Source organism: Microcaecilia unicolor, chromosome 3 (assembly GCF_901765095.1).
Source record: "Microcaecilia unicolor chromosome 3, aMicUni1.1, whole genome shotgun sequence".
NCBI lineage: Eukaryota > Metazoa > Chordata > Amphibia > Gymnophiona > Siphonopidae > Microcaecilia > Microcaecilia unicolor.
Genome location: NC_044033.1, coordinates 188,173,298 through 188,199,264, shown reverse-complemented (window position 1 = coordinate 188,199,264; position 25,967 = coordinate 188,173,298). Strand labels below are relative to the sequence as shown.

Below are 25,967 nucleotides of genomic sequence, written 5' to 3'. Positions count from 1 at the left end.
TATTTCAGAACTACTGCTTCTCCCCACGCTTGCTTGGCTTTCATGCATGGGGGGGGTGGGCAGCAGTAGGAACTCAGGAATACTATCCACCAGCTGCAGAGCTTGGAGGTTTCTGGCTGCTGGACTGGAGATCTTCAATTGGTGGGTATTTATATTTTGTATTTAGGTGGGGTGAAAATTTGGTGCCCACCCACTTTGGGCTCAAATCTACCCCCTCCCCCCCAAAAAAAAAAAAAAAAAATCAGCCATCTGGCTACACCACTGAATACAATACAAAAACCATCAGTGATGCACATAGCCCAAAGCCAATGCATTCCAGTCACCAAATTCAAAACACTTTTTCTACCTTTGTTGTCTGAACATTTTGTTTTTCCACCATCTTTGTCCCAGTTTTTTCTTTTCCTGCTTTGTTGTCTTTCTTCTGCTCATTCTCTGTCCAGTGTCTGCTGTTCATTTGTTTCTCCTCATTCCGCACCCTACATCTATCTCTAACATATTAATTTTTCCCCTTCAGCTATTTCCTTCCTTTTTTTCTGCCTGTACACTCAAATTCATTCTCTCACACCCTTCTTAATTTTCAGCTACCTATCAATTTTCCATCTCTTCTCACTCCCTCTCTCATTTCCCATCTCACTCCTTTCCCAGCCTCCTACCTGTGTACAGCAAAGATACTTACCTGCTTCAGTTTAATACAAAAGCAAAAATCAAATAAAAACATGGAATAAACAACTCCAAGGGGAAGTGGGCGGGATTGTGAGCATAAGAAGTCTGTTGTCCTTGGAGAAAACCTGCTACAGGTAAGAACCTTTGCTTTCTCCGAGGACAAGCAGGCTTCAGTATTCACAAGTGGGGAATCCCTAGCACCCAGGCTCACCCAAAACAAACGTTGGTCAATTGGGCCTCACAACAGTGAGGACGCAGATTAACCTGAAACTATATACAGACTAGATGAGAGTGCAGCCTGGAACAGAATAAAACAGGCCTAGGAGGGTGGAGTTGGTTTCTGCAACATATTCTGCAACACTTACTGCTCGAACTGACTTTCATGTCGGGTTTCCTGCTCAAGGTAAGATTGTGTGATGTGAATGTGTGGACTAAAGACCACGTCACAGCCTTACAAATCTCTTCAATGGAAACTAGTGGGCTACTGACACACCATGGATCTAACATTATGAGCCGTGACATGACCCTCCAAAGTCAGCCCAGAATGGCATAAGCGAAGGAAATGCAATCTGCTAGTCAATTGGATATGGTGTGTTTCCCGATGGCGACCCCCATCCTTTTGGGATCAAAAGAAACAAAAACCTGGATAGACTGTGTGAAGGGCTTTGTCTACTCCCTGTAAAAGGCCAACGCTCTCTTGCAGTCCAAGGTGTGCAAGCTGCTTTCGCCAGGATGTGCATGAAGTCATGGAAAGAATGTTGGCAAGTCAATCAACTGGTTCAGATGGAACTCCGACACCACCTTTGACAGGAACTTAGGGTGCGTGCAGAGGACTACTCTGAGACTTAGTATAAGGTGTATCTGCCACTAAGGCCTGAAGCTCACTGACCCTATGAGCTGAAGTAACAGCCACCAAGAAAACAACCTTCCAGGTCAAGTACTTCAGCGGCTCAAAAGGAACTTTCATCAGCTGGGTGAGAATGATGTTGAGATCCCAAGACACTGGCAGAGGTTTGACAGGGGGCTTTGACAAAAGCAAACCTCTCATGAAGCAAACAACTAAAGGCTGTCCAGAGATAGGCTTACCTTCTACACACCGATAAGCACTAATTGCACTAAGGTGAACCCTTACGGAGTTGGTCTTGAAACCAGACTCTGGTAAGTGTAGAAAGTATTCAAGCAGGGCCTGTGTAGGACACAAAAAGGGATCTATAGCTTTGCAGTAACACCAGAGGGCAAAGCTCCTCCATTTAAAAGAATAACACCACTTAGTGGATCTTCCTGGAAGCCAGCAAGACCCAGGAGACACCCTCCGAAAGACCCAAGGAAGCATATTCTAGGCTCTCAACATCCAGGCCGTGAAAGCTGAAAACTGGGTTGTAGTAGCAACCCCTCGTTCTCAGTGTCGGAAAACACTCCAATCTCCACGGTTCTTTGGAGGACAATTCCAGAAGAAGAGGGAACCATATCTGCCATGGCCAGAATAGCACAATCAGAATCATGGTTCCACCATTTTGCTTGAGTTTCAACAAAGTCTTTCCCACCAGAGGTATCAGAGGGTATGCATACTGAAGGCCTGTCCCCCAAAGTAGAAGGAAGGCATCTGACGCTAGTCGTCATGGGCCTGAAGCCTGGAACAGACCTGAGGGACCTTGTGGTTGACCTGAGTGGCAAAGAGATTCAAGGGGGTGACCCATGCTCAGAAGATCTTGTGGGCTACACTCATATTTAGAGACCACTCCTGCGGTTGCATTATCTTGCTCAGCCTGTCGACCAGGTCATTATTTACATCTGCCAGATAAGTAGCTTGGAGAAACATGCCGTGTTGGTGAGCCCAATGCCACATCTGGACAACTTCCTGACACAGAGGGCGAGATCCAGTGCCCTCCTGCTTGTTGGTGTCGTACATTGCAACCTGATTGTTTGAATTAGAATAATTTGGTGGGACAGTCAATCTCTGAAAGCCTTTAGAGTGTTCCAGGTCACTCTGAGCTCCAGGAGATTGATCTGAAGATTCGTTTCCTGGAGGGACTAAGCTCCTTGCATGTGAAACCCATCCACATGAGCTCCCAATCCCAGGACAGATACATCCGTAGTCAGCACCTTTTGCAGCTGAAGAATTTGGAATGGAAGTCCCAAGGTCAAATTAGACTGATTATCCACCAGTGAAGAGAGCATACCAGCTCTGGCGACACATAGATAACATCAGATTCTCTGTGGCCTGGCACCACTGAGAAGCTAGGGTCCATTGAGCAGATCTCATGTGAAGGCGTGCCATGGGTGTAATGTACACTGTGGAAGCCATGTGGCGCAACAATCTCAACATCTGCCGCACAGTGACCTGCTGCAATGTCCAAATCTTGGATGCTAGGGAGACAAGATTGTCCGCCCACATCTCTGGGAGATAGGCTCGAATAGTCCTCATGTCAAGTAGGGCTCCTATGGATTCCAATTGTTAAACAGGATGGAGATGGGACTTGGGATAATCTATAATGAACTCTAGTAGCTCTAGCACTCGAATAATCATCCACATGGACTCCCGAGCACCTTCCTACGAGGTGCTCTTCACCAGCCAATTGTTGAGATAAGGGAACACATGAACTCCCAGTCTGCGTAGCGACACTGTGACTACCGCTAGACACTTGATAAAGATCCTGCGAGCTGCCACAAGGCCAAAGGGCAACATGCGGTACTGAAAGTGATGTGTTCTCAGCCAAAACTGAAGATAGTTCCAGTGGGCTGGAAGTATTGGGATGTGTGTATATGCATCCTTCAAGTCCAGAGACCATAGCCAATCGTTTTCCTGAATCATGGGAAGAAGGGTGCCCAGGAAAACCATCCTGAACTTTTCACGAATTATGAATTTGTTCAGGGCCCTTAGGACTAGAATAGGATACATTGCTCCTGTGTTTTTTCTGCACAAGGAAGTACCTGGAAAAGAATCACTGTCCTTCTTCCTGTGGTGGAATGGGTTCGACTGCATGGGCCTTGAGAAGGGCGGAGAATTCCTCTGCAAGTACCTGGCTGTGCTGAGAGCTGAAAGAATGGTTTCTCAATGGACAATTTGGAGGTTTGCAAAGCAAATTGAGGGTGTATCCAAGCCAGACTATTTGAAGAACCCACCGGTCAGAGGTTATGAGAGGCCACCTTTGGTGAAAAAACCTTAACCTCCCCCCCAACCAGCAAGTCATCTGGGACAGACACTTGGACAGTAGCTCTGCTCTGCTGGAGCCAATCAAAAGCTCGTCCCTTGCTTTTGCTGAGGACCAGCAGGGGCCTTAGATGCACACTCTTGACAAGAATGAGAGCATTGGGGTTGAGCCTGAGCAGGCTGGTGGGCCGCAGGAGTGTATCTACGCCTAGAGTAGTAATAGGGAGCACTCCGTGACTTGCCAAAATACCTCCCGGATGAGGAGGCAGTTGCAGAAGACACCCAGCGGGAGAGAGAAGACATAGCATCAGTATGCTTCTTGATTTGGTCAGTGACCTCCTCGATCTTCTCTCCAAAAAGGTTACCCCTCCAGTAAGGGGCTTCCACCAACCTCTGCCAAACAGAATGTTCCAGGTCAGACACATGCAGCCATGAGTCTGCGCATTGCTATACCTTGGGCAGAGATCCTGAATGTCATGTCAAAAGTGTTGTAAGTGCTCTTGGCCAAGAATTGCGACACGCCTTCTGCTGCTTGACCAACTGGCAAAATGGCTCAGTCTGTTTCAGAGGGAGTACATCGACAAAGCTGCTGCACAGGATTCCACAAGTACACACACCTGAAGAGTTGGTATGACTGGATATGGACGATCAGTATAGAGGCCTGATACATCTTTCTCCCAAAAAAGTCCAGGGTTCTAGCTTCCCTGCCTGAGGAAGCCAAAGTACCTAGTACTTCTGGCTCTCTTGAGAGCGGCATCCACCACCATGGAGTCCTGAGATAACCAAGACCTCACCAAACCAGGATCCCCGTGGATCTGATTCTGGGTGTCAATTTTCTTGGTGACCACAGGGACAGAGGGGACACCCAGTTCCTAACGAAGACTGCCTTGAGTACCTCGTGGAGAGAAGCTATCACTGCCTCCTTAGGAGGGGAGTTGTAGTCCAGGATCTCGAGCATCTTGGCCCTGGGCTCATTCTTCACTTCTACGGGGAATGGAATGGCCTCAGCCATTTCCCGCACAAGAGCTGTGAAAGAGGCTCTCAGGTGGCGATTCTCCTCTCAGGTAGAGGGGAGGGCTCAGAAGGGATCCCCATAAGACTCATTGGAGGAAAAGTACCTGGTATCCTCTTCTGATTCCCATGAGCGCTCCTCCCCTGTATCAGAGAGCACCTCCCTCAGGTATGTCCGAGACCGGGCCCTCCTCGACGTCGAGGAACCATGTCCTCGAGAGCGGCATCGAGAAACCAGCTCATGTCTTGACTCCAGTGAAGCTTCCTCCACAGATGTCGAGGGGGTGCTGGCCTGGGTGGCAGTCGACATCGGGGCGGCAAGCGGCGCCAGAGGCCACACTGTGGGCTGAGGCCCAGGCGGGGCCACAGCGGAAGGTAAGGCAGGTGCAAGCACCTCCAATACCGATGCACATTGCTGCATGAAGCTGTCCAGAAGCTCAGGGACTAAGGCCCAGATGTGCAAGCAGGATCCCGGCTGCTAGGAGACGCATGCATCGGCACCTCCTGGATGGAAGGGGAGCGGTCCACCCGGCGTCGACGCTTCTCAGGTGCTGAATCCCTCGGCACCCCGGAGCTTCCAGCACCAAGTGTTAGTGGAAATTGATGTTGGTGCTTCTTGGCCTTCGCCATCCCATTGCCGTGGTGTTAGGTCTTATAATAGATAGTCCCGGGGGGCCTGCATAGCAGAAGGCCTCGAGACAAGTGGAGACTTCGATGCCTCACTGCTCCCAGTGTCTCTGGGTCTTGAAGCAGTTATCCCTACCGTGACTCCTAGTGCAACACTCAATGTCAACACCGATGCCTCTGACCTCGATGCTGCAGAACTGGACCAGACTACAAAAATCTTCTTGCGTTGACACTTCTGGGAAACCTGGGTCCTTTTCTTCACATGAAGACAAAGAACTCAGTTGGCAGGGCTATGGTCGGCCCCAAGAATGGGTGTCTTCCTGAGATGATCCAGTTGCACCGGGTACAATGCTTGAAGCCACTGGGAGTCTTCATGGACATAGAAGGAAAAATGGCTTTGGTGAAATTAAAGTCACAATGGTGCCTAAAAAGGGCAAAGGCACAGAAAAAGAGTGAGACACGATCAGGCAGGCCTAAAAATGGCCCATGTCAAAAACAAAAGGAAACTTAGATGTGGGAGCGAACACTAGTAAAATAAAGGAAAAGATAAAATTAACACAATAAAAAAAAGAAAACCAAGTGGGTATGAAAAACACTGCCAAAAGGCATTTAAAAAAAAAAAATCACCCTACCGGGTGTGTGAGAAGCAAATCAGAAAAAAACAGCTGCTTCTCACATGGAAAAAACAAAACTGAAGCGACATGTTTGCACAGCAGGCGGGATGGTACTCATGCATGCACGCTGGAGCATGGCTCACGCTCCGCTCTAGAGTTTTCCTCTGGCAATTTTGCCAAACCGGGCAACGTGGGGTGGCGTCTACCTACTAGTGAGAAGCAAGTTTGCTTGTCCTCTGAGAATCACTATTCTCCTCTCACTCAATTTCTTGCTACCCCCCCCCCTTTTGACTTCTCCCACATGGTTTCACCATTTCCAGAATCTGCTCTCCCTCTCTCCACTCCTGTAGCCCACCCCAATCTCATTGCCTATCTCCCTGTCCCTTTTCCTCCACTCCTTAGCATCTTCCTGTCCCACCTCTTCCCTCCTCCCACAGGGACCTCTCTCCCAACCCCCATGGTCCAACATTACTCCTTTTTCTGTTCTTCCCTTCCCCCACAGACCCATTTCTCCCTAACATCCCCAAGTCCAACTTCTTTCCCTTTCCTTCAAGGCTGTCATCCCTTCCAGCTTCTTGACCTCCCCATCACCCTCAGGTCCACCATCTCTCCATTTCTCTTACCAACTACTCTGCCCTCCCATTCCATTACTCTGTCTCCATCTCCACCACCCCAAGGGTCCACCATTTCTCCCCAACTGTCCTCCCATCCTGTATCAGAGACCTTCAATGACATGGAAGGCAAAACTGCCATGGCCAAATTAAACATCTTGATCTTTAAAAGGGTGCAAATAACCAGAAATAATAAGGGGGGGGGGGGAGTCAACTGGAGCTTAGGCCTGTAAAAAGTGTGGGGAAATAAAATTGTAAGGGAAAGGTAGGAAAAATCTCCCCCCCCCCCCCCCCCCCCCCGAAAAGAGCAAAAGCTACCCTAAAGGAAAAAAAACTCACTCGAAAAGTGATGCACCAGCAGCTGTATGGAGCTGCAAACAGTACATTCTCGCCTCAGGGCAGATAAAGACTGCTTGTCCCGTACTCTCAGCAGGCAGAAAAGCACTAGCACATAGCTTGAAAAGATGCATACATCATAAAAGCTTTCCACACCAGGTGACTTCACACATATATTGAGAATTATCTGGCCTGCTTGTCCTTGGAGAATACAGGCATTCACCTTAGGTAAATCAAACTGCTCCAGCTAGGAAGAGGGTAAAGCTTAGACATCACCCTAACCACCTTGAGACTGGAATCTGGGTGTTCCCATCAAGCCACAATAAGCTCTTGCATTCTCTCATGAACATGAGAAGTTTTTGGAAGTCTCGTGACAATTGGTGTCATAAATAGAAGGTGCTGCAGGCTTAGTCTGAGCAGCTGGAGGAAATATTCAAACACCTCTAAGAGGCAGATGCACTAAAGCTTAATGAGCCTTTAATGACCCTCCAAGGAGGAAATTTTGATCCGTTGCATGCATCAAAGGGCTTTTACCGAGGAAGCTAGCAGCTAACGAAAACGGAATGGAGATGAGCAATTAGTGTAAAAACCCCATTGAAACGAGATGCATTAACCTTTTCCGATTGCCTTTACGCAGGAAAAAGGCAGGAAATCTAACGAGAGGTCTGTACCTCTCGTTAGGGCTGTCAGCTACAAGTTTAAAAGTGAAATGTATTTTAAAAAATAACTAGGGGGGGCGAAAATGCGCGTCAGGGGCGTCCTTTATTGACGCCCCAGGTCGCTGCTGCTCCCCTCTCCCTCAGCACCAAAGAAGAAAAAAAAATCGGGAGGGGGCAAAGGCGCTCGTGAGGAGCGTCCTGTATGGCCGTCCTTGCCCCCCCCCGCCCGAGGTCGCCGTTTCCCCCCCCCCCCCCCGCATGAAAAAATTTTAGCAGCCCCAGCCCGGCCCTCCTCCCTTCCTGTGTCTTCTCCCACACTAGCTCCGCATCCCGCCATGCTCCGGTCCCGTGCCCCGCCTACGTCAGAGGAGGGCAGGCCCAGGAAGAAAGAAGGGACGTCTGAGGTGGCCTTCTGACTCGCCGATCAGCTGTTCTTGCCCATGCAGCAGAGGTGAGAGGCGCTGCACGGGCCGGTAAGGCAAAGGGGGGGGGGGGGGTCATTGGAGGGGGGAGCGGCAGCCACGATCAAAGGGGGGGTGGCGGGGGCGGGGCATGGGACCGGAGCATGGCGGGAGGTGGAGGGGCAAGGACGGCCATACAGGACGCTCCTCACGAGCGCCTTTGCCCCCCCCCCCACCCTTTTTTTATTTTTGTTTTGATTTGGGAGCCATGTGCTTGTGTTTTGGCTGTTTGTGGCATGCGCAGAGCAGCTAACATAACGATTGGCTGCTCTGCGCATGCTTTAGGGGCCGATTACCGACGTGTATTGTGATTCTTTAATACATTGTACTTTTCAATACCGATCCGAGCATGTGTGACTTGTTGTTTTGGTGCATTCTTCGTTTTTTAAAAATCGTTAGGGACTTTAACGATTTAGATTTTTTTAACGTTTGCTTGATGCATCTGCCTCTAAAAGTCTTTATAATTAACAAAGAACTCCTCTTTAAGGAATAGCCTTGCTGCTGTGGGATCACCTCCTCCTCCTGCACCAGGAATCTCTGCCACCGGCAACACCTGGAAAAAAAAAAAAAAAGAATGGCGCCCTTCTCACCCACAAGAAGGGACACTTCCAACTTCTCCAACAGCAACTTTCCTCTTAGAGAGGTGTTCTTCAGGCAAAGAGGGAGGTGGCTCAAACATTTTGTACACATTTTAACATGAACACCTGGTGCAAAAGGAGAACAAATTGCATCAAAGAACTATTCTGCAAGGTGGGTAAAGGCTTTGCAAGCGCCTACATTATTGGTGAAACAGAAATCAAAAGGACCACAGCAGTGTGCTCTGCGGCTCAAGTTCAGCCATAACTAAAGGAGTACTTACAATTTGGAAGCAGGAACTGCCAGTTTGTTTAGGCCCAAGGCACTCAAATTTCCCCAAAACCAGAGAGAATCGTCAAACTTAAAAAAAAAAAAAAAAAAATCTTAAAGAGGCAGGAGCAAAAGTTATTGGAAGAAAACAAAGGCAGAGGACAAGGCCCAGACCTTGTCTCAGTGTGCTACCGCTGCACTCCCCGGCTGGTACGGCCCGGGCGCGGACTCACTGGACACGGATCCGGGGCGCACCGATGCAGGAAGATTGCCCGTGGGGCCAGACCAGGTAGTCGAGGTGAGCCGCGATAGCACCTTCTGCGCCCGCAGGCCGACTCCTGCGGCGTGGCGGATCACCTCGTCTGACCGGACCCGACCACGTTACAGCACCGTCCAGGGCTGTGTTGGGCCTGAGGGTCTGTCGTTAAGCCCTCATAGCCTTGCAGTCCGAGTCTCTGTGCTGCAGTTCCTGTGTGCCCCAGATTGTCCCAGCCCCGCTGCTCGGCTGCTCTTTCTCTGCTCCGGCCCGCCTGACCCAGCGTATTCCATATACCTGACCCATCCTGTTCCAGTGCGTTATGGTCCACCTGACCCTGCCTGTTCCAGTCTGCTTGACCCAGCTTGCCCTAGCGTGTTCCAGGCCGCCTGTTCCGGCTTCTCCTGTCCATCGGCCCCAGCTTGACCCAGGGTGTTCCAGACTGCCTGTTCCAGCTTCTGCAGTCCATCGGCCCCAGCTTGTTTCAGTCCGCCTGATCCAGCTTCTCCAGCTTGTTCCTGTCTGCCGATTCCAGCCTGTTCCTCCAGTCCAGTCCGCCGATCCGGCTCCTCCCTGCATGTTCCAGTCCACCGATCCAGCTTCTCCCTGCTTGTTCCAGTCCATCTGCTCCAGCGTGTACTAGCTCGCCTGATCCAGCTTCTTCCTGCTTGTTCCAGTCCACCGATCCAGGTTCTCCCTGCTTGTTCCAGTCCGCCGATCCAGCTTCTCCCTGCCTACTCCAGTCCATCTGCTTGTTCCAGTTCATCTGCTCCAGCTTGTACCAATCCGCCTGATCCAGCCTCTCCCTGCTTGTTCCAGTCCATCTGCTCCAGCTTGTACCAGTCAGCCTGATCCAGCTCCTCCCCGCTTGTACCAGTCCATCTGCTCCCTGCTTGTTTCAGTCCGCCTGATCCAGCTTCTCCAGTCCGTCGATCCAGCCTGTCCCATCCGCCTAATCAGTGCGTCTGCTCCAGCTTGTTCCTTCCTGCCTGCTAGCCAATCAAACCAACCTCTAAAGTGCTACAGCCTGCTCCAGTCCATTTATCTCAGCTGGTCTACTTCAGCGTGTTCCAGCCCATCCGTTCCAGTTTACTTCAATCCGTCTGCTCCAGCTGACTCCAGTCCTGCTCCTGCCTGCCTGTTAACCCACCAACCAACCTGCCTGCACGCTTGCTAGCTTGTCAGCCATGGACTTACTTGCCTGCCTGCTAACTTGTCAGCCATTGACTTACCTGCTCTCCAGTCCATCAATTCCAAGCCTCCAATCCAGCTTTTCCGCTCTGCTTCACACCTCAGTCACTACACATACACCTGTTACACCTCAATCTCTACTTATGGCCCCTGTCCACATTCTCTTCCTTGCCCTGTCCCTTCCTAATCTTTTTTCCCCTCCCCCCCACCGCTGGAACTCATGGCCCACCCATGTCCCCTCCCATCCTGCTCACTACGGCAATACCCTATTCACCCCCATCCCTCACCACCTCTCTTGTCCCCCTCCTCCTTCCTAGCTCTTAACCTTCAACACTTCCTTCCTGCCATTAACCCATCACCGCTCCTCCTAAGTGCACCCCGCCTTCATCGCCCGACCTCCCCCACCCTCCTCCGCACTCTCTTGCTCCTCCCTCTTGCTGTCCGCGGGAGACATTAATCCTAATCCAGGCCCCCCTCACCTGTCCTCCTCCTATCCATGCAAACAACTCCGTGATGTCTCCAATATCGTCTCTATTCCCCTCCTTCCCCCCTCTTCCCTCCCCTTCTCATGTGCCCTCTGGAATGCCCACTCGGTCTGCAACAAACTGCCCTTCACCCACAATCTCTTCATCTCTTGTTCCCTTCAACTGCTCGCCCTAACTGAAACCTGGCTCTCCCCTGACGACTCGGCCTCAGTCGTGGCCCTTTGCCATGGAGGTTCTCTCTTCTCCCACACTCCCCACCCAGTTGGCCGCGGTGGAAGCATTGGGCTACTACTCTCGCCCTCCTGTAGTTTCCAACCCCTCCTCCTACCGCAGTCTCACTGCTTCTCATCCTTTGAAGCACACTCCATCCGGCTATTCTACCACTGCCACTCAGAGTGGCAGTCATTTACTGCCCCCCTAATAAATCCCTCCCTTCCTCACCGACTTCGATGCCTGGCTTTCTGTTTTTCTTGAACCCTCATCTCTGTCCCTCATTCTCGAAGACTTTAACATACACGTTGATGACCAATCCAACCCTCACGCTTCTTAGTTCCTCACTCTAACATCCTCCTTCAACCTCCAGCTATGCTCCACCACCCCTACTCACTGAGACGGCCATTGTCTTGACCTCGTCCTCTCCTCTTCTGGCTCTCCCTCCAATTTCCACGCTTCAGCTCTTCCTCTCTCGGATCATCACCTGATCACCTTCACACTTCTTCACCCCCCACCTCAGCCCCGTCCAACTCTAACCACTACCTCCAGGAATCTCCAGGCTATTGACCCTCCCATCTCATCCTCTAGTATTTCTAATCTCCTCCCCTCCAACATGTCCTCCGAGTCTGTCTCCGCTTACAATGCCACTCTCTCCTCTGCTCTGGACACCCTCGCACCATCCACCTCCCGTCCCACAAAGCATACTAATCCCCAGCCTTGGCTGACCCCTTGCACCCCTACCTTCGTTCCTGCGCCCGATCTGCCGAATGCCTCTGGAGGAAATCTCGCACCCATTCAGAGCACCCATTCAGATTTCCTTCACTACAAATTCATGCTACCCTCCTTCCACTCCTCCCTATTCCTTGCCAAACAGGACTATTACACCCAATTGACCAATTCTCTCAGCTCCAACCTGTCGTCTCTTCGCCACCCTTAACTCCCTCCTCAAAGTGCCCTCTGCTCCCACTCCCCCTCGCTCTCTCCTCAATCACTGGCCGATTACTTCCGCGACAAGGTGCAAAAGATCAACCTTGAGTTCACTACCAAGCCATCTTCTCCTCCTCTTCACCCTTCAACCCTCTCCCTCAACCAACCAACCCAGGCCTCTTTCTCCTCCTTTCCTGACATCACCAAGGAAACCACTCGCCTTCTTTCCTCCTCGAAATGCACCACCTGTTCCTCTGATCCCATCCCCACCAACTTACTCAACACCATCTCTCATACTGTCACCCCCTCCATCTGTCATATCCTCAACCTCTCTCTCTCTCCACGGCAACTGTCCCTGACACCTTCAAGCACGCCGTAGTCACATCTCTCCTCAAAAAACCATCACTTGACCCTACCTGTCCCCCCAACTACCACCCCATCTCCCTCCTACCCTTCCTCTCCAAAATACTTGAGCATGCCGTTCACAGCCGCTGCCTTCATTTTCTCTCCTCATGCCATCCTCGATCCACTTCAATCCAGTTTTCGCCCTCTACACTCGACAGAAACAGCATTCTGTAAAGTCTGAAACGACCTATTCCTTGCCAAATCCAGAGGCCACTACTTCATCCTTATCGATCTACCCGCCACTTTTGACACTGTCAATCATGATTTACTCCTTGCCACACTGTCCTCATTTGGGTTCCAGGGCTCTGTCCTCTCCTGGTTCTCCTCCTCTCTCCCCCACCGCCTTCGGAGTTCACTCTCATGGATCTTCCTCCACCCCATCCCGCTATCTGTTGGTGTTCCCCAGGGATCTGTCCATGGACCCCTTCTCTTCTCAATCTACACCTCCGCCCTGGGCTCCCTGATCTCATCTCATGGTTTCCAGTATCATCTCTATGCTGATGACACCCAGCTGTATTTCTCCACACCAGACATCACCGCAGAGACCCAGGCAAAGGTATCAGCCTGCTTAACCGACATTGCTGCCTGGATGTCTAACCGCCACCTGAAACTGAACATGTCCAAGACTGAGCTCATCGTCTTTCCACCAAAACCCACTTCTCTTCCTCCACTATCTCAGTTGATAATACCCTCATCCTCCCAGACTCATCTGCCCGCAAGCTCGGAGTCATCTTAGACTCCTCCTTCTCCTCTGCACATATCCAGCAGATAGCCAAGACCTGTCGCTTCTTCCTCATCAGCAAAATTTGCCCTTTCCTCTCTGAACACACCACCCGAACTCTCGTCCACGCTCTCATTACCTCTCACCTTGACTACTGCAACTTACTCATCACCGGCCTCCCACTTAGCCATCTATCCCCCCCTTCAATCTGTTCAGAACTCTGCCAGAACCGATATACTCATATCACCCCTCTCCTCAGGTCACTTCACTGGCTTCCAATCAGATACCACATTCAGTTCAAGCTTCTCCTTACCTACAAATGCACTCAGTCTGCTGCCCCTCACTACCCTCATCTCCCCTTCTGTTCCTACTACTACTACTATTAAACATTTCTAGAGCGCTACTAGGGTTACGCAGCGCTGTACAAAATAAACAAAGAAAGACGGTCCCTGCTCAAAGGAGCTTACAATCTAAAGAACGAAATGTCAAGTTGGGGCAGTCTAGTGTTCCTGGGTAGAGGTTTAGAGGTTTGTTGCCGAAAGCTACATTGAAGAGGTGGGCTTTAAGCAGAGATTGGAAGATGGGCAGGGAGGGGGCCTGTTCCCCACCCCAAACCTCCGTTCACAGGACAAATCCCTCCTCTCAGTACCCTTCACCACCGCCAACTCCAGGCTCTGCTCATTCTGCCTCACCTCACCCTATGCCTGGAACAACCTTCCTGAGCCCTTACGCCAAGCCCCCTCCCTGCCCATCTTCAAGTCTTTGCTTAAAGACCACCTCTTCAATGCTGCTTTCGGTACCTCTTACCTTCAGGAAATCCAGACTGCCCCAATCGAACTGACTTCACTTGTCCTTTAGATTGTAAGCTCTTTGAGCAGGGGCTCTCCTTTTATGTTAAATTGTACAGCGCTGCGTAACCCTAGTAGCGCTTTAGAAATGTTTAGTAGTACCTGCACCACCAGATTTACACCTTAAGCTTAATAGAACCTCAACCCTAGCCTTAACTGACCAAGGTCAGGAGACCAAGGACTAGAGCACAAGTGTTGCTAAACAGGTAGAGAGAGATACTAGCTCAGCTAGGCTGCACAGTACCCTCTATCTTCACCTTAGTCTGGACCAATCCTTTCATGACATAACAGAAAGTAAGATTTCCCTTTGCTAAATCCATGTCTGTATATGCTCAGCTAGGCTGCACAGTACCCTCTATCGCCACCTGCTTAGTCTGGTCCAATCCTTTTGTAACATAATGGAAAGATTTCCCTTGGCTAAATCCATTCTGTACATGCTCAGTAATTTTGAGCTTCAAAGATTTAACATGGTATATATATATATTTTTTTTTGAATGGGCAAAACACGTGGCTTAAAGGTAAGCAAATTGATATTGTATCTTGGCTTCAGAAGGCAAAGTACATCATAACCCCTGAAGTTAGGAAGTCATAGGACAGCAGCCACCACAGAATCTAGGCTTCCCTCCGCCATTAGGGTTTGAGTATCTGGAATAGTATCACCTAGATATTATTTCCGCCCATGGCTTTATAGTTTATTTCTCCATTCCTTGGTATACCACTCCCACTGTATTACTTGCATTTAAGTAGCTTTGCACTAGATGCTTATATTCCACATCTGCCTCATCAACCTTGTTTAAATTCTTAATGTAAAACTTATGATCCTAGCTCCTGTGTGTATGATATGGGGTAGGAGGGATGCTTTTTTTTGTATCACACCAAGCCCATGACATGCAAAAAAAACCTTTCCACCAAGTATCATGCACTGTAGTCTTAAACCTTACTGTCCCACCATCTGAGACCTCCAAGTTTTAAACACCTCCTCTCCCATTTAGAAGTGACCCTTCTTATAGTAGTATGTTAACCTCCCTCTACCTATGTAGTTTGTATTCCATGTAGAATAGTGGATATTTGATTTTATGTTCTCTTTAAACCTAACCCAAGGCTGTTCTGGAATCATGACTGTGGCCTTAAGTCAGTCATGGGCATAGGCTAGCTTATATTATTAATACAAGTGCCATCAAAACCCATTCTTGATGGTAATGAGGATAAGGCTACCTTTTTACATCTAACATACCACTGGGTCAGACCAATAGTTCATCTAGCCCAGTATCCTGCTTCCAGTGGGCAATCCAGATACCCAAATAGTAGCAATATTCCATGCTACCAAGTCCAGGGCAAGCAGTGGCTTTTCCCCATGTGTCTACCTTGCAGACTAGGTAAGAATTTTCCTCCAGGAATCCAAGCCCTCAAGGTTATGGTCAGTTATGTATTTAAAGGCAGGATTATAGAACTGAGGTTTTGTTTTTAGTTATAGCACCAGTCTAGCTCAATGTGCTGAGAACAAGCACCTGAGCTGTAATTGAATAGAGACCTTTTCCTTCAAGATTATCCACTATAAAATGTTTTTGTTGCATCATATAATGCTCATTAACACTTAAATTTATGCAAATTTTCATCTCATAGTAGATACTCAGAGCAACAAACAATTTAACCACAATAAAGCAGCAGCATTGAAGTTACTAGTCATGAATCTGTTCCATCTTTTACTGTTATTATGCTTTGGAGCAGAGTAACCTAATAGTTGGAGAACCAGGGGGACCAAGTTTGATTCCTACTATAGCTCATTATGACTAAGCAAATCACTAACTCTCCCATTACCCCATATATATATAAATGTCTAATATGTAAAACTGATTACATGAAGGCAGTAATCCCATCCCCTATTAGTCTTACTTTATTCTTAAAATGTTCATTCTATGAAGTCAGAGTATGGAAACTGCTATCTTACTACACAAGCCACCAATCCAGTTCAAGATTGCAGTTTAAGTAAATGTGATTTAACCACTACAATGGTCAGCACAGTATTAAAATACTATGCTACTACTGTGCCCTGGATGCCATGCCCTATTTTCAAGAGGAACAGCAGTAAGGATTGTTACAATGTAAACCAGCACAGAATTATAGTACAAATACTAAATGAGATGTTGATGCAGTGAAGAGACAGATTTAGAAAATGCCATGTTTAAGTTTTATTTTACAGACATGATAGTGACAAACATCAGAGGCAACTGCAGCAGTAAAATTGGGAGATTGTCACTTTACACATCCTTCATCCCATCTTAGCACTGACAAATCCAGTTTGAAAAGACACGTACAGCAGAAACATGCAGCAGTAACTTCAATAGCGGTGGGATTCTTAATATTCTTCCCCTTCCTCTTCACCCTCTCCTTCAACAGAATCTACACCTACTTCTTCATAATCCTTCTCTAATGCAGCCATGTCCTCACGGGCTTCAGAAAACTCACCTTCCTCCATACCCTCACCCACATACCAGTGCACAAAGGCACGCTTAGCGTACATCAGATCAAACTTATGATCCAGACGAGCCCAGGCTTCAGCAATGGCTGTGGTATTGCTCAGCATACACACAGCACGCTGCACCTTAGCTAGGTCACCGCCAGGCACCACAGTAGGGGGCTGGTAGTTAATACCAACTTTAAATCCAGTTGGGCACCAGTCCACAAACTGGATGCTACGCTTTGTCTTGATGGTAGCAATAGCAGCATTGACATCTTTGGGTACCACATCACCCCGGTACAGCAGACAGCAAGCCATATATTTACCATGGCGAGGATCACATTTCACCATCTGGTTGGCTGGCTCAAAGCAAGCATTTGTGATCTCTGCAACAGAAAGTTGTTCATGGTATGCTTTCTCTGCAGAGATCACTGGGGCATAGGTGGCTAGAGGGAAATGGATACGAGGATAGGGCACCAAGTTGGTTTGAAATTCTGTTAGATCTACATTCAGGGCACCATCAAATCGGAGGGAAGCTGTGATAGAAGACACAATTTGACTAATGAGACGGTTTAGATTAGTGTAAGTAGGGCGCTCAATGTCCAGGTTCCTGCGGCAAATGTCATAAATAGCCTCATTATCTACCATGAAGGCACAATCAGAGTGTTCCAAGGTGGTGTGGGTGGTCAGGATTGAGTTGTAGGGTTCAACAACAGCTGTTGAGACCTGAGGAGCTGGATAGATGGAGAACTCTAGCTTAGACTTCTTGCCATAGTCAACTGATAATCGCTCCATCAGCAAAGAAGTGAAACCAGAACCAGTGCCACCACCAAAGCTATGGAAGACAAGAAAGCCCTGAAGACCTGTGCACTGGTCAGCCTATAAGAAAACAAAGCCACACAAGATAGTCAGTGACAGCTGTTCATTCTCTTACAACACTTGTTATATAAAATGCCTTTTAGATTTCACTACTTGGTATTACATTTTAACAGCAAAAATCCCAACATCTTTCCTTCCAGTACTTTACTGCAAAGTAAACAATTTACCAGCTTGCGAATTCTATCCAGAACCAGGTCAATGATTTCCTTGCCAATGGTGTAGTGTCCACGGGCATAGTTATTTGCAGCATCTTCTTTGCCAGTGATTAACTGCTCAGGATGGAACAGTTGACGGTATGTTCCACTGCGCACTTCATCTAAAAAAGAAGATCATATCTTAAATTTCTTAGACACTGAAAAAAAAAAAAAAAAAAAAAAAAAAAGAGCTCTTTGCTATATGTATCCAGTTTTTTTTTTTTGTGGGGGGAGCCACCCCCTCATTCTAGCTAAAGGAGGAAGGATAAGAAAAGAAAAAAAACAAAAAAAAAAACAAAACCAAACCTGCCAAAATACTGGTTTTTAAATTTTTCCATGCTCACCAATGACAGTTGGTTCCAGGTCTACAAACACAGCCCGGGGAACATGTTTTCCTGCTCCAGTCTCACTGAAGAAAGTGTTGAAAGAATCGTCTCCCCCTCCAATGGTCTTGTCACTTGGCATCTGACCATCAGGCTGGATCCCATGTTCCAAGCAGTACAACTCCCAACAAGCATTGCCAATCTGGACACCAGCCTGGCCAACATGGATGGAAATGCACTCACGCTACAGAAATAAATAAAAACGTGGACACTGGTTTATGGCAATCAACATTCATGCTTGAAAGAGGTGGTATATCAGGTTGATAAAACTTGCATATTAAGAGCTACAAGCACATCAATTAAGCTTTTTTTCAAATCAGCTGTGTTAAAAGAATGAGTGGAATTGTGGGATATCCAGATCTTATTAAAAATACAGTTGTAAGGGAAGCAGGTTGAGAATCAGTGAAGCCAATTTTTACTGATCTAATTTTGTGTCAATGCACAGTTACCTCAAACAGAAGTTTAAAAAATGTTCAACTTTCATATTCACACCAATTAAATGCATTTATCTAGAACAATCTTGAAAAGTATGATGGTTTCTAGTTATTTGTAACCTTGTCAGTTAAAAAGCAGAAGCCCTTTAAATGTACCCAATTATGCTACAAATTGAGGGGACTTTAATATATTAAACATCTTCATATCAAACAATGAAAAGATCCTCTGATGAAGAATTAGATTGCAACAAAGAAACAAGAGCCTTCATGGTTGAAGAGAACAGTAGGGAGTTTTGTCCTGTTTGCCTAGAAAATGGAGTCTTTTCAGAGAAAGTAGCAATTATATGTACTGCAGTTGCTTAGCCCTCCAGTGGAACACTGAACTGTACCATTTGCTGCAGTCAGCTGACTACAGACAGCCCACATCTTTAAAGCAGTTGATCCCACGCCTACACAATTACTTGTTTCTGCAGCAACATCTAGTAGTGTGAATGGAATCCATCTTAAGAGGCAATATAAAACCCTTATCAGATTTCTCAGCACACTAACTAAAACTGAATCCTAGACAGTTCCCTTTCCAATTTTTCTGGGTGGCCCCACCCAGCAACAGATGGCAATGGAAGATATGCAAGCTATTCAAAAGACCAACAATGAAAAAAATCTCTTGTCCTTCTCTGCCAAACTATACTTTGCCAGATTTAATATAACAAGGATTTGTGGTCCTCCACTTTGAAGTAGTGCTGGACCTCATTTAAAAGATAGGAAGTTCTGCAAAACATTTTAGGAGCAAGGAGAAAACCATCTATGTTTAATATATTTTAAAATAAAGTGTCAGCTATTCTTCCTTATACCTCTCAGTTCCATCCCTTAATCTGCACTCTCAGATCATGAACATATACCCACAATTTCTTTAGCACAGATGTATTATAATTTCCTAAAGGAGCATCTTATTATAGAGGAAGCACTGAACACAATTTATAGGTGTATAGTGGACTGAAACCAAATGGAACCGGGCTCAAGTCATACCGATGACTTTTGTGACCTTCAGCAGGAATATACCTACTATACCTTAACAATAACTTGCTTTGAGCTTCTACTGAAAGGGAATGAGCTAAACACAAGTAATGACCAAGTGGTTACTGAAAACCCATCAGCAATTTAACACCTACAGCAACTCTCCAGGAAAGACGAAAGGGCTACAAGGCTAAATCATTTAGGGGTACACAAACGGTTTTCATATTACTAAACCAGAACCAGTGATTTCTCAAACAGGTCACACAAGTGCTGCTCCTCCTCCCTCTGACCACCACTGTGAATATGTTATACCGGTGGTCCTGCATAGCCGTACAGGTGCACAGGCCTAGCTCGGTCCTTAAATCTGATTTGTCGGCAGGAAACTCAATGGTCTACTACAGTCCAGAGCACAGTTAACAGCAGGCCCGTGCCAAGACTACTGCCACTAATCTTCCTGTTTTAGAAGACAGTACGTGCGTCTGTGACGAGAAAAGTGAGACTGAATAGGGTAAGTCATTTTTTCATCACTATCTGGAATCACAAAGTTATATTGAGTGGGTTACATTGGATAAAGTTTGGAAAACGTAGCCCAAAAATAAAGACAAAGGTTGATCTTAAACCAAGGTTAAGCTGGCCAAAAACTCGTCACCTCCAGACACGACGTGGGCGAGAAGGAGCAGCAGTAGTATTAGTCATCGACAGCTAAAATTCCTCTTTCCACGCCCTACTTCAGAATGAAAGGAGAAGCAGCAACACAGAACATGCCAGAGCAGTCCTTGCGTTTCATTCCGTGAGCGAGCGTGTGCGCACGTACATCCAGCCGCGCAGGCGCAAAAGACAAATCTGTGCGCGCGGGAGCAGCCGTTAGCACCCACCGCCGGCTAATCAACTCAGCACGTGAAGCCGGAAACTACCGCCGCCGGCGCGCACATCACGGATATGCAAGATTACAAAAGTTTTCTTATTTAGTTCACACATGTTAAGGAGATTAACCTAATCCGCGAACTCAATTTTTTTTTTTATTTTAAACCTTCCGATTACTTCCTTTGCGGAATTCACAGAATTTATTGCTTTTATTAAACTGTTCTCCTTACGACTACCTCCCCCCCCCACCCCAACTAAAATTTCCCATACGCAATAATTAGCACTGCATTTTCCACCCACCTTCTCAAAAATAAGTCTTTAATACTCAAGCTAACATACAGTATATTATAAGAAACAAAAAGATATACACATATTCAGATAAAACCAACTTACCATGATGGACTCTGTGGACTAATGAAAATCGGAAGAAAAAAAAATTTTAAGAAAAGAAAGGAACGTTACTTTATCAGACAGCTAAGAGTCGATGTAAGTAACAGACTAAAAAAACTACGTTGCAGGAATGTGATTATATAGCCGAGGAGGCGGTGCTTCAGAAGAATACATTATACTAATAAGATAGGGCTGCATGTGATTGGAGGAACTGTCTACAAATTGAACTTATCCTTTTACTGCAGCGTTTGAAAGACAGTGCGGATGGGGGTGCGGGGAATGGAAATAGAACCGCAGTGTTCTACTGCTACATCATTATTATTTTGTTTCTATTGATTCTCTTTACATGAAAGGAAATCTGTTGAAACAAAAGTTTCTTGTCGTGCAGCGCATGCAAGGATGCAAGGCTTTTCATTGAAACAGTGGCAGGAAGAGGGATTTCTTCTAACATTTTGTGCTTTCAGGATTTTGAAGTGGTATAGATGGTAATCCTGTTTCACTACAGCTAGCGTAGGTTCCTTGACTATTTAGGACAAGTGGGTGAATATCCAGACTTTAAAAATATGCAGTCGCCAGAGCGTAGGAGGACTATATAGCCGGCTGCCGGCTTTGGGCCCTGCTCGCGGCGCAATCCTGCGCAAACCAAGACAGAGAGTCCACCTTTTCACAAAAAGCTTATAAATATTTTGTAAATATGGCATCTTTCACACATAATGTAGAAACTACTGATCAACCACGGAAATACACGCAAGTACTAGTGTAGTGCGCGCACTTCACTTTAGCAGATCGCCGGGAAGGAGGGTGGGGCCACCAGCAGTTCATTATTTTAGCTTGGCTTTTCTCCCCCTTCCTCTGGAATTCCCCTTCCAAAAAAATTGTATTTCCAAAAAGCTCCAATGGATGGACCTCCCCCCCGGAAAAAATCCCAACAACTTTCATCATTTTGATTATTACGCAAGTACAGCTCTGCAGTAGTACGAGAGAGCGCGCGCCAATGCTACGTCCTTCCCGCCTTTGCCTTCATCACGCGCCTTCTCGGTCACTCCTTGGTTCAGTTCGTGCACGTCTAGAACTGGCAGTAGTTTGTTGGTTATGTGCAAGCGTACGTGGCGAGTTGAAGGGGGGGAAGAGTTAAAAAGCAGTAGTGGAGGCGAGTCTAATAATTAGAAAAATAGTCCGTCCATCCTTCTTTTGTCGGTTGCTGATACTAAGTGCCAGGGGTGGAAAACATGGCTCCCGTTCACTTTTTTTTTTTTTTTACAAGAATCCAACCTGTTGCCAGTCTGCTGAAAGCTGCCTGCCTATATGTTTTCCAAACTTCTCCTTGTACAATATAAGCTTCAGGTTCAGCATCAAGAAAGGTTCTGGTAATTTTGCTTTATTGTTTGAGGGCATTTGTCACATCATGTGATTTCTCTCTCTTTCTTGTAGCCTGAACCTAAAAGAGTTAAATTCAGTTCCATTCCACATCCGGCTTTACATAACCATTAATCACATCTGCAGGGGGACGTCATCTAGGGGCGGCTTAAGTATGTCTACTGCCTGTGAAAAGACTGAGGTGGCACCCCTTTCCCTCTAATATTGGGGTCACCTTTCTTCCTTAGAACTATAATCAGGGTGTGTGTGTGTGGCGTGATAGAAGAAATCTTATAAAATCATTAAAACACATAAGCCACATATAGATAGATATATACACACATAAAACCAAAGTCAACCAATCTCAGCCTTCCCACCTGTTTGTAGCTGCACAGGAGGGCAATAAACAATAAAATATTTTCAAACCTTTATATTTTGTTTATTGTTTAGATTTAAAATTTTCCTTTTTTTTTTCTTTTTCTTTTTCCACATGTTCTAAGTTGTGTTCTTCTGTTCTCCATTTTATTCTCTTGGCATTTTCTGTAGATATTTCCTGCAGTTGGAACCTATAACAAAAGAAAAAAATATAAGATGACATTTGTTTTCCCTTTTTTTTATTTTTCTCTTTATTACATTTGTACCCTGTGCTTTCCCACTCATAGCAGGTTCAACACTTTCCGACTCATAGCAGGTTCAATGCAACTTACATATTATATCCAGGTACTTATTTGTACATGGGGCAATGGAGGGTTAAGTGACTTGCCCAGAGTCACAAGAAGCTGCCTGTACCTGCAGTGGGAATTGAACCCAGTTTCCCAGGACCAAAGTCCACCACTCTAACCACTAGGCCACTCCTACTATCACAACCTTATTCCAGGCCTTTTTATAATCCCCTCACGTCTTCCACCCTTTCTTCACTTCTGCTCCTTCCTACCCATCTCAGCAATTCTTCTTTCTCCCTCTTCTCTTGCCTTTTTTTCATCTCTTTTCTCTACCTTCCCCTTCCTCATACCCTCCTCTTCTGTTCTTTCCATCTTTTACCCCCCTCCCCCAATGCTCTTCCTACTTTTCCCTCCTGGCACACCCTCTTTTCCTCCCCTATCCTTGTTGTTTTCCTCCTTCCCCTTACTGTCATCACCCACACTATTTCTCTTTACACATAGGGTGCTGATTCTGCTGCAGAATTAACGTGAAAATATTATGCCAGTATACTGTATGCAATGTGCTTGCAAATTACTGCTGTGTTAAAAACATAGCAGTAATTCACAGCCCATTGTAAAATGTCACCCTTCTTGTTGGTGCATGAGCAGTGAATAATTGGCTCAAGTACTGACAGGAATAGTGATGGGGGAGGGGGGGACCAAGCCACCAGCACACAATACAGCATTCTACGCCAGCACCTATCCTTGCTAGTCTAGCGGCCCCCTCCGTCTCTCTGATCTGATCAGACCTAACCCAACCAGATCCTAACCTCTCATCTCTCAACATTTTTTTTTGTTACATTTGTACCCCGCGCTTTCCCACTCATGGCAGGCTCAATGTGGCTTACATGGGGCAATGGAGGGTTAAGTGACTTGCCCAGAGTCACAAGGAGTTGCCTGTGCCTGAAGTGGGAATTGAACTCAGTTCCTCAGTTCCCCAGGACCAAAGTCCACCACCCTAACCACTAGTACCTGGTAGTCTTGGGCACCCCCCCCCCTTCTAAAAAAAAATATTGAAAAATTAGTTACCACCAAAAGTGGCATTAGTGTCTGCCTGTTGCAACACCTTTCATTATTGTAATTTTCCCCTTTTTCTGAGGACTTACTATTTATTTTATTTATTTATTAGGATTTATTTACCGCCTTTTCAAAGGAATTCACTCAAGGCAGTGTACAGTAAGAACAGATCAAACATGAGCAATAGGCAATTACAGCAGTAAAACTAATCAAATAACAATACAAAGTATGGCATAGTATACTACTTGTTAAATGATGAACAAGACTCGACACAGCTGTGTTTCGGCCGACTAGGCCTGCATCAGGAGTCTCTTGTACTAAATAAAATCATCCACTTGAAGTATTTGTCGTCGTCATTAATGGGTAAAAAACTTCATGTGCTTTTCGCTGAAATATAACAAAGGCTTTTACAAGCAGTGAAAACTGCAAGATTAAGATCATAGTTGCAACAAACAAGTCTTGATGTCGCAAATAGTAGAAGCAGCTCTTGAAGGTTTTGGATTTGGGGAATCAGAGTACATGTTGGATCTAACTGTATTCCAAGGTTCCTGACTTGTGTTTTGAGGGGGAGTTCATACTTCCCAAAAGGGATTTTGATGTAAGGTATGTATCCACTTTTGTTAGGGACCCAGAGAAGCTCGGTTTTACTTGGGTTCAGGCTTAGTTTTTGTGTTTAACCCATTCTTGAGTTGATGTTAGACAGGTAATCAGTTTATTCAAGGCTGTAGGTAAGTCAGGTTCAGTGGGTATGAGTAGCAGCTGCACATCATTTGAGTAGATGTAGAACGGAGTGTCCATTGACCGAATCAGCTCAGCTAGTGGCTTGAGGTAGATATTGAACAGAATAGGTCACAGTATTGATCCTTGTGGTACCCTTCAGGTCATTGCCCATGGTGGTGATGAGTTGCTGCCAAACATTATGGATTGTTGCCTGTCTGATAGATAGGATCTGAACCAGGTAAGTATTGTTCCATTGATACCTGTTTCTGTCAGTCGTGCTAGCATGATATCATGATCCACAGTGTCAAAAGCTGCTGAGAAATCTAGCAGTACTAATACCGAGGCAAATCCCTTGTCTTGGTTTCTGTGAAGATCATCTAGTAGGGATACGAGGACCATTTCTATTCCATAACTGGGTCTGAATCCAGATTGACATGGATCTAGCCAGTTTCTTTCTTCTAGCAAATCATTAAGTTGAACACAGACTGTTTGTTCTATAAGTTTTCCTAGAAATGGGATGTTGGATACTGGCTGGTAACTTTCAAGTTTGTCCTGGTCAAGGTTGTTTTTCTTTAGCAAAGGGTGAACCACTGCCTTTTAAAGCTGTTGGTAGTTGCCCATTAGAAAGAGAGGTGTTCACAATTTTTGTGACGCCTTCTATGAGGCCCATACTTGCCTGCTGCACTGTCTTTTATGGGCAAGGGTTGAGGGAGCAGGTAGTTGGCCGAAGGTCTCAGGATTTTGTCAAGACTCCTCTGTCATTAGGTTAAAAGTGTCCCATTTGTCTCTATCAGGAGAAGGCGAGTTTGCGCACTCCTGGTTAACTGATTGGAGACTGGGTGGGATTGCCTATAGATCCTGGTAGAAGACTTTTAATTTTGTTAGCAAAGTATGCAGTGAAATCATTGCAGTTCAGTTTAGACTGAGCAAGCTGGTTCTGTTGTGTGGGTTGCAGTAGGCTGTTTAATATACTGAACAACTGCTTGGTTGAATTGGCAGCCTGTGCAATGCATTGAGAGAAATATTGTTTTTTGGTTGCTGTTAAGGCTAGGCAGTACATTGTTGTGTGCTTCCTACAGTTGAGCCTGTCTTCAGCCAGGCGAGATTTACACCATCTCCTTTCCAGTTTCCGTCCTTCACGGTTAAGGATCCAAAGTTCTGGAGAAAACCAAGGTGAGCATTTGTGAGTGGGGCATAAGACCTTCTTTTTTAGTGGTGCCATTTTCTCTAAGATCTTTGCTAAGTGTATATTCCAAATGTCAACCTGTTCTGACATTGTAGTTTTCATCTACCTGTGGATAGTTCAAGGCCTCTAAGAAATTCTCAACGGTCAGCTTTTTTTTTTTGTCTCTGATCTCCTTCCAAACTCTGGAAGGTGCCATTTATTTCAGGTGGCCACTTAGGGAAAATTTAATTAGAAAATGGTCTGACCGTGATAGATAGGGGTGTTATTTCAATACTGTTATTCCAGAATTCTGGGATATCCACCCCTTTGTAGAATACCAGGTTTAGTATGTGACCCTTTTCGTGGG

General features: G+C 46.4%; 1 protein-coding gene across 1 annotated transcript; it reads right to left on the bottom strand.

Moving 5' to 3' along the window:
• Nucleotides 1-16,190: 16,190 nt before the first annotated feature.
• LOC115465931 (tubulin alpha-1B chain) lies at nt 16,191-20,766 on the bottom strand. The gene is made up of 4 exons (XM_030196816.1): nt 20,645-20,766; nt 17,901-18,123; nt 17,530-17,678; nt 16,191-17,362 (listed from the first exon to the last, which is right to left on the bottom strand). The coding sequence occupies exons 1-4, from the start codon at nt 20,645-20,647 to the stop codon at nt 16,382-16,384; spliced, it is 1,356 nt and encodes a 451-aa protein (XP_030052676.1). The 5' UTR covers nt 20,648-20,766; the 3' UTR covers nt 16,191-16,381.
• Between the last annotated feature and the right edge of the window lie 5,201 nt (nt 20,767-25,967).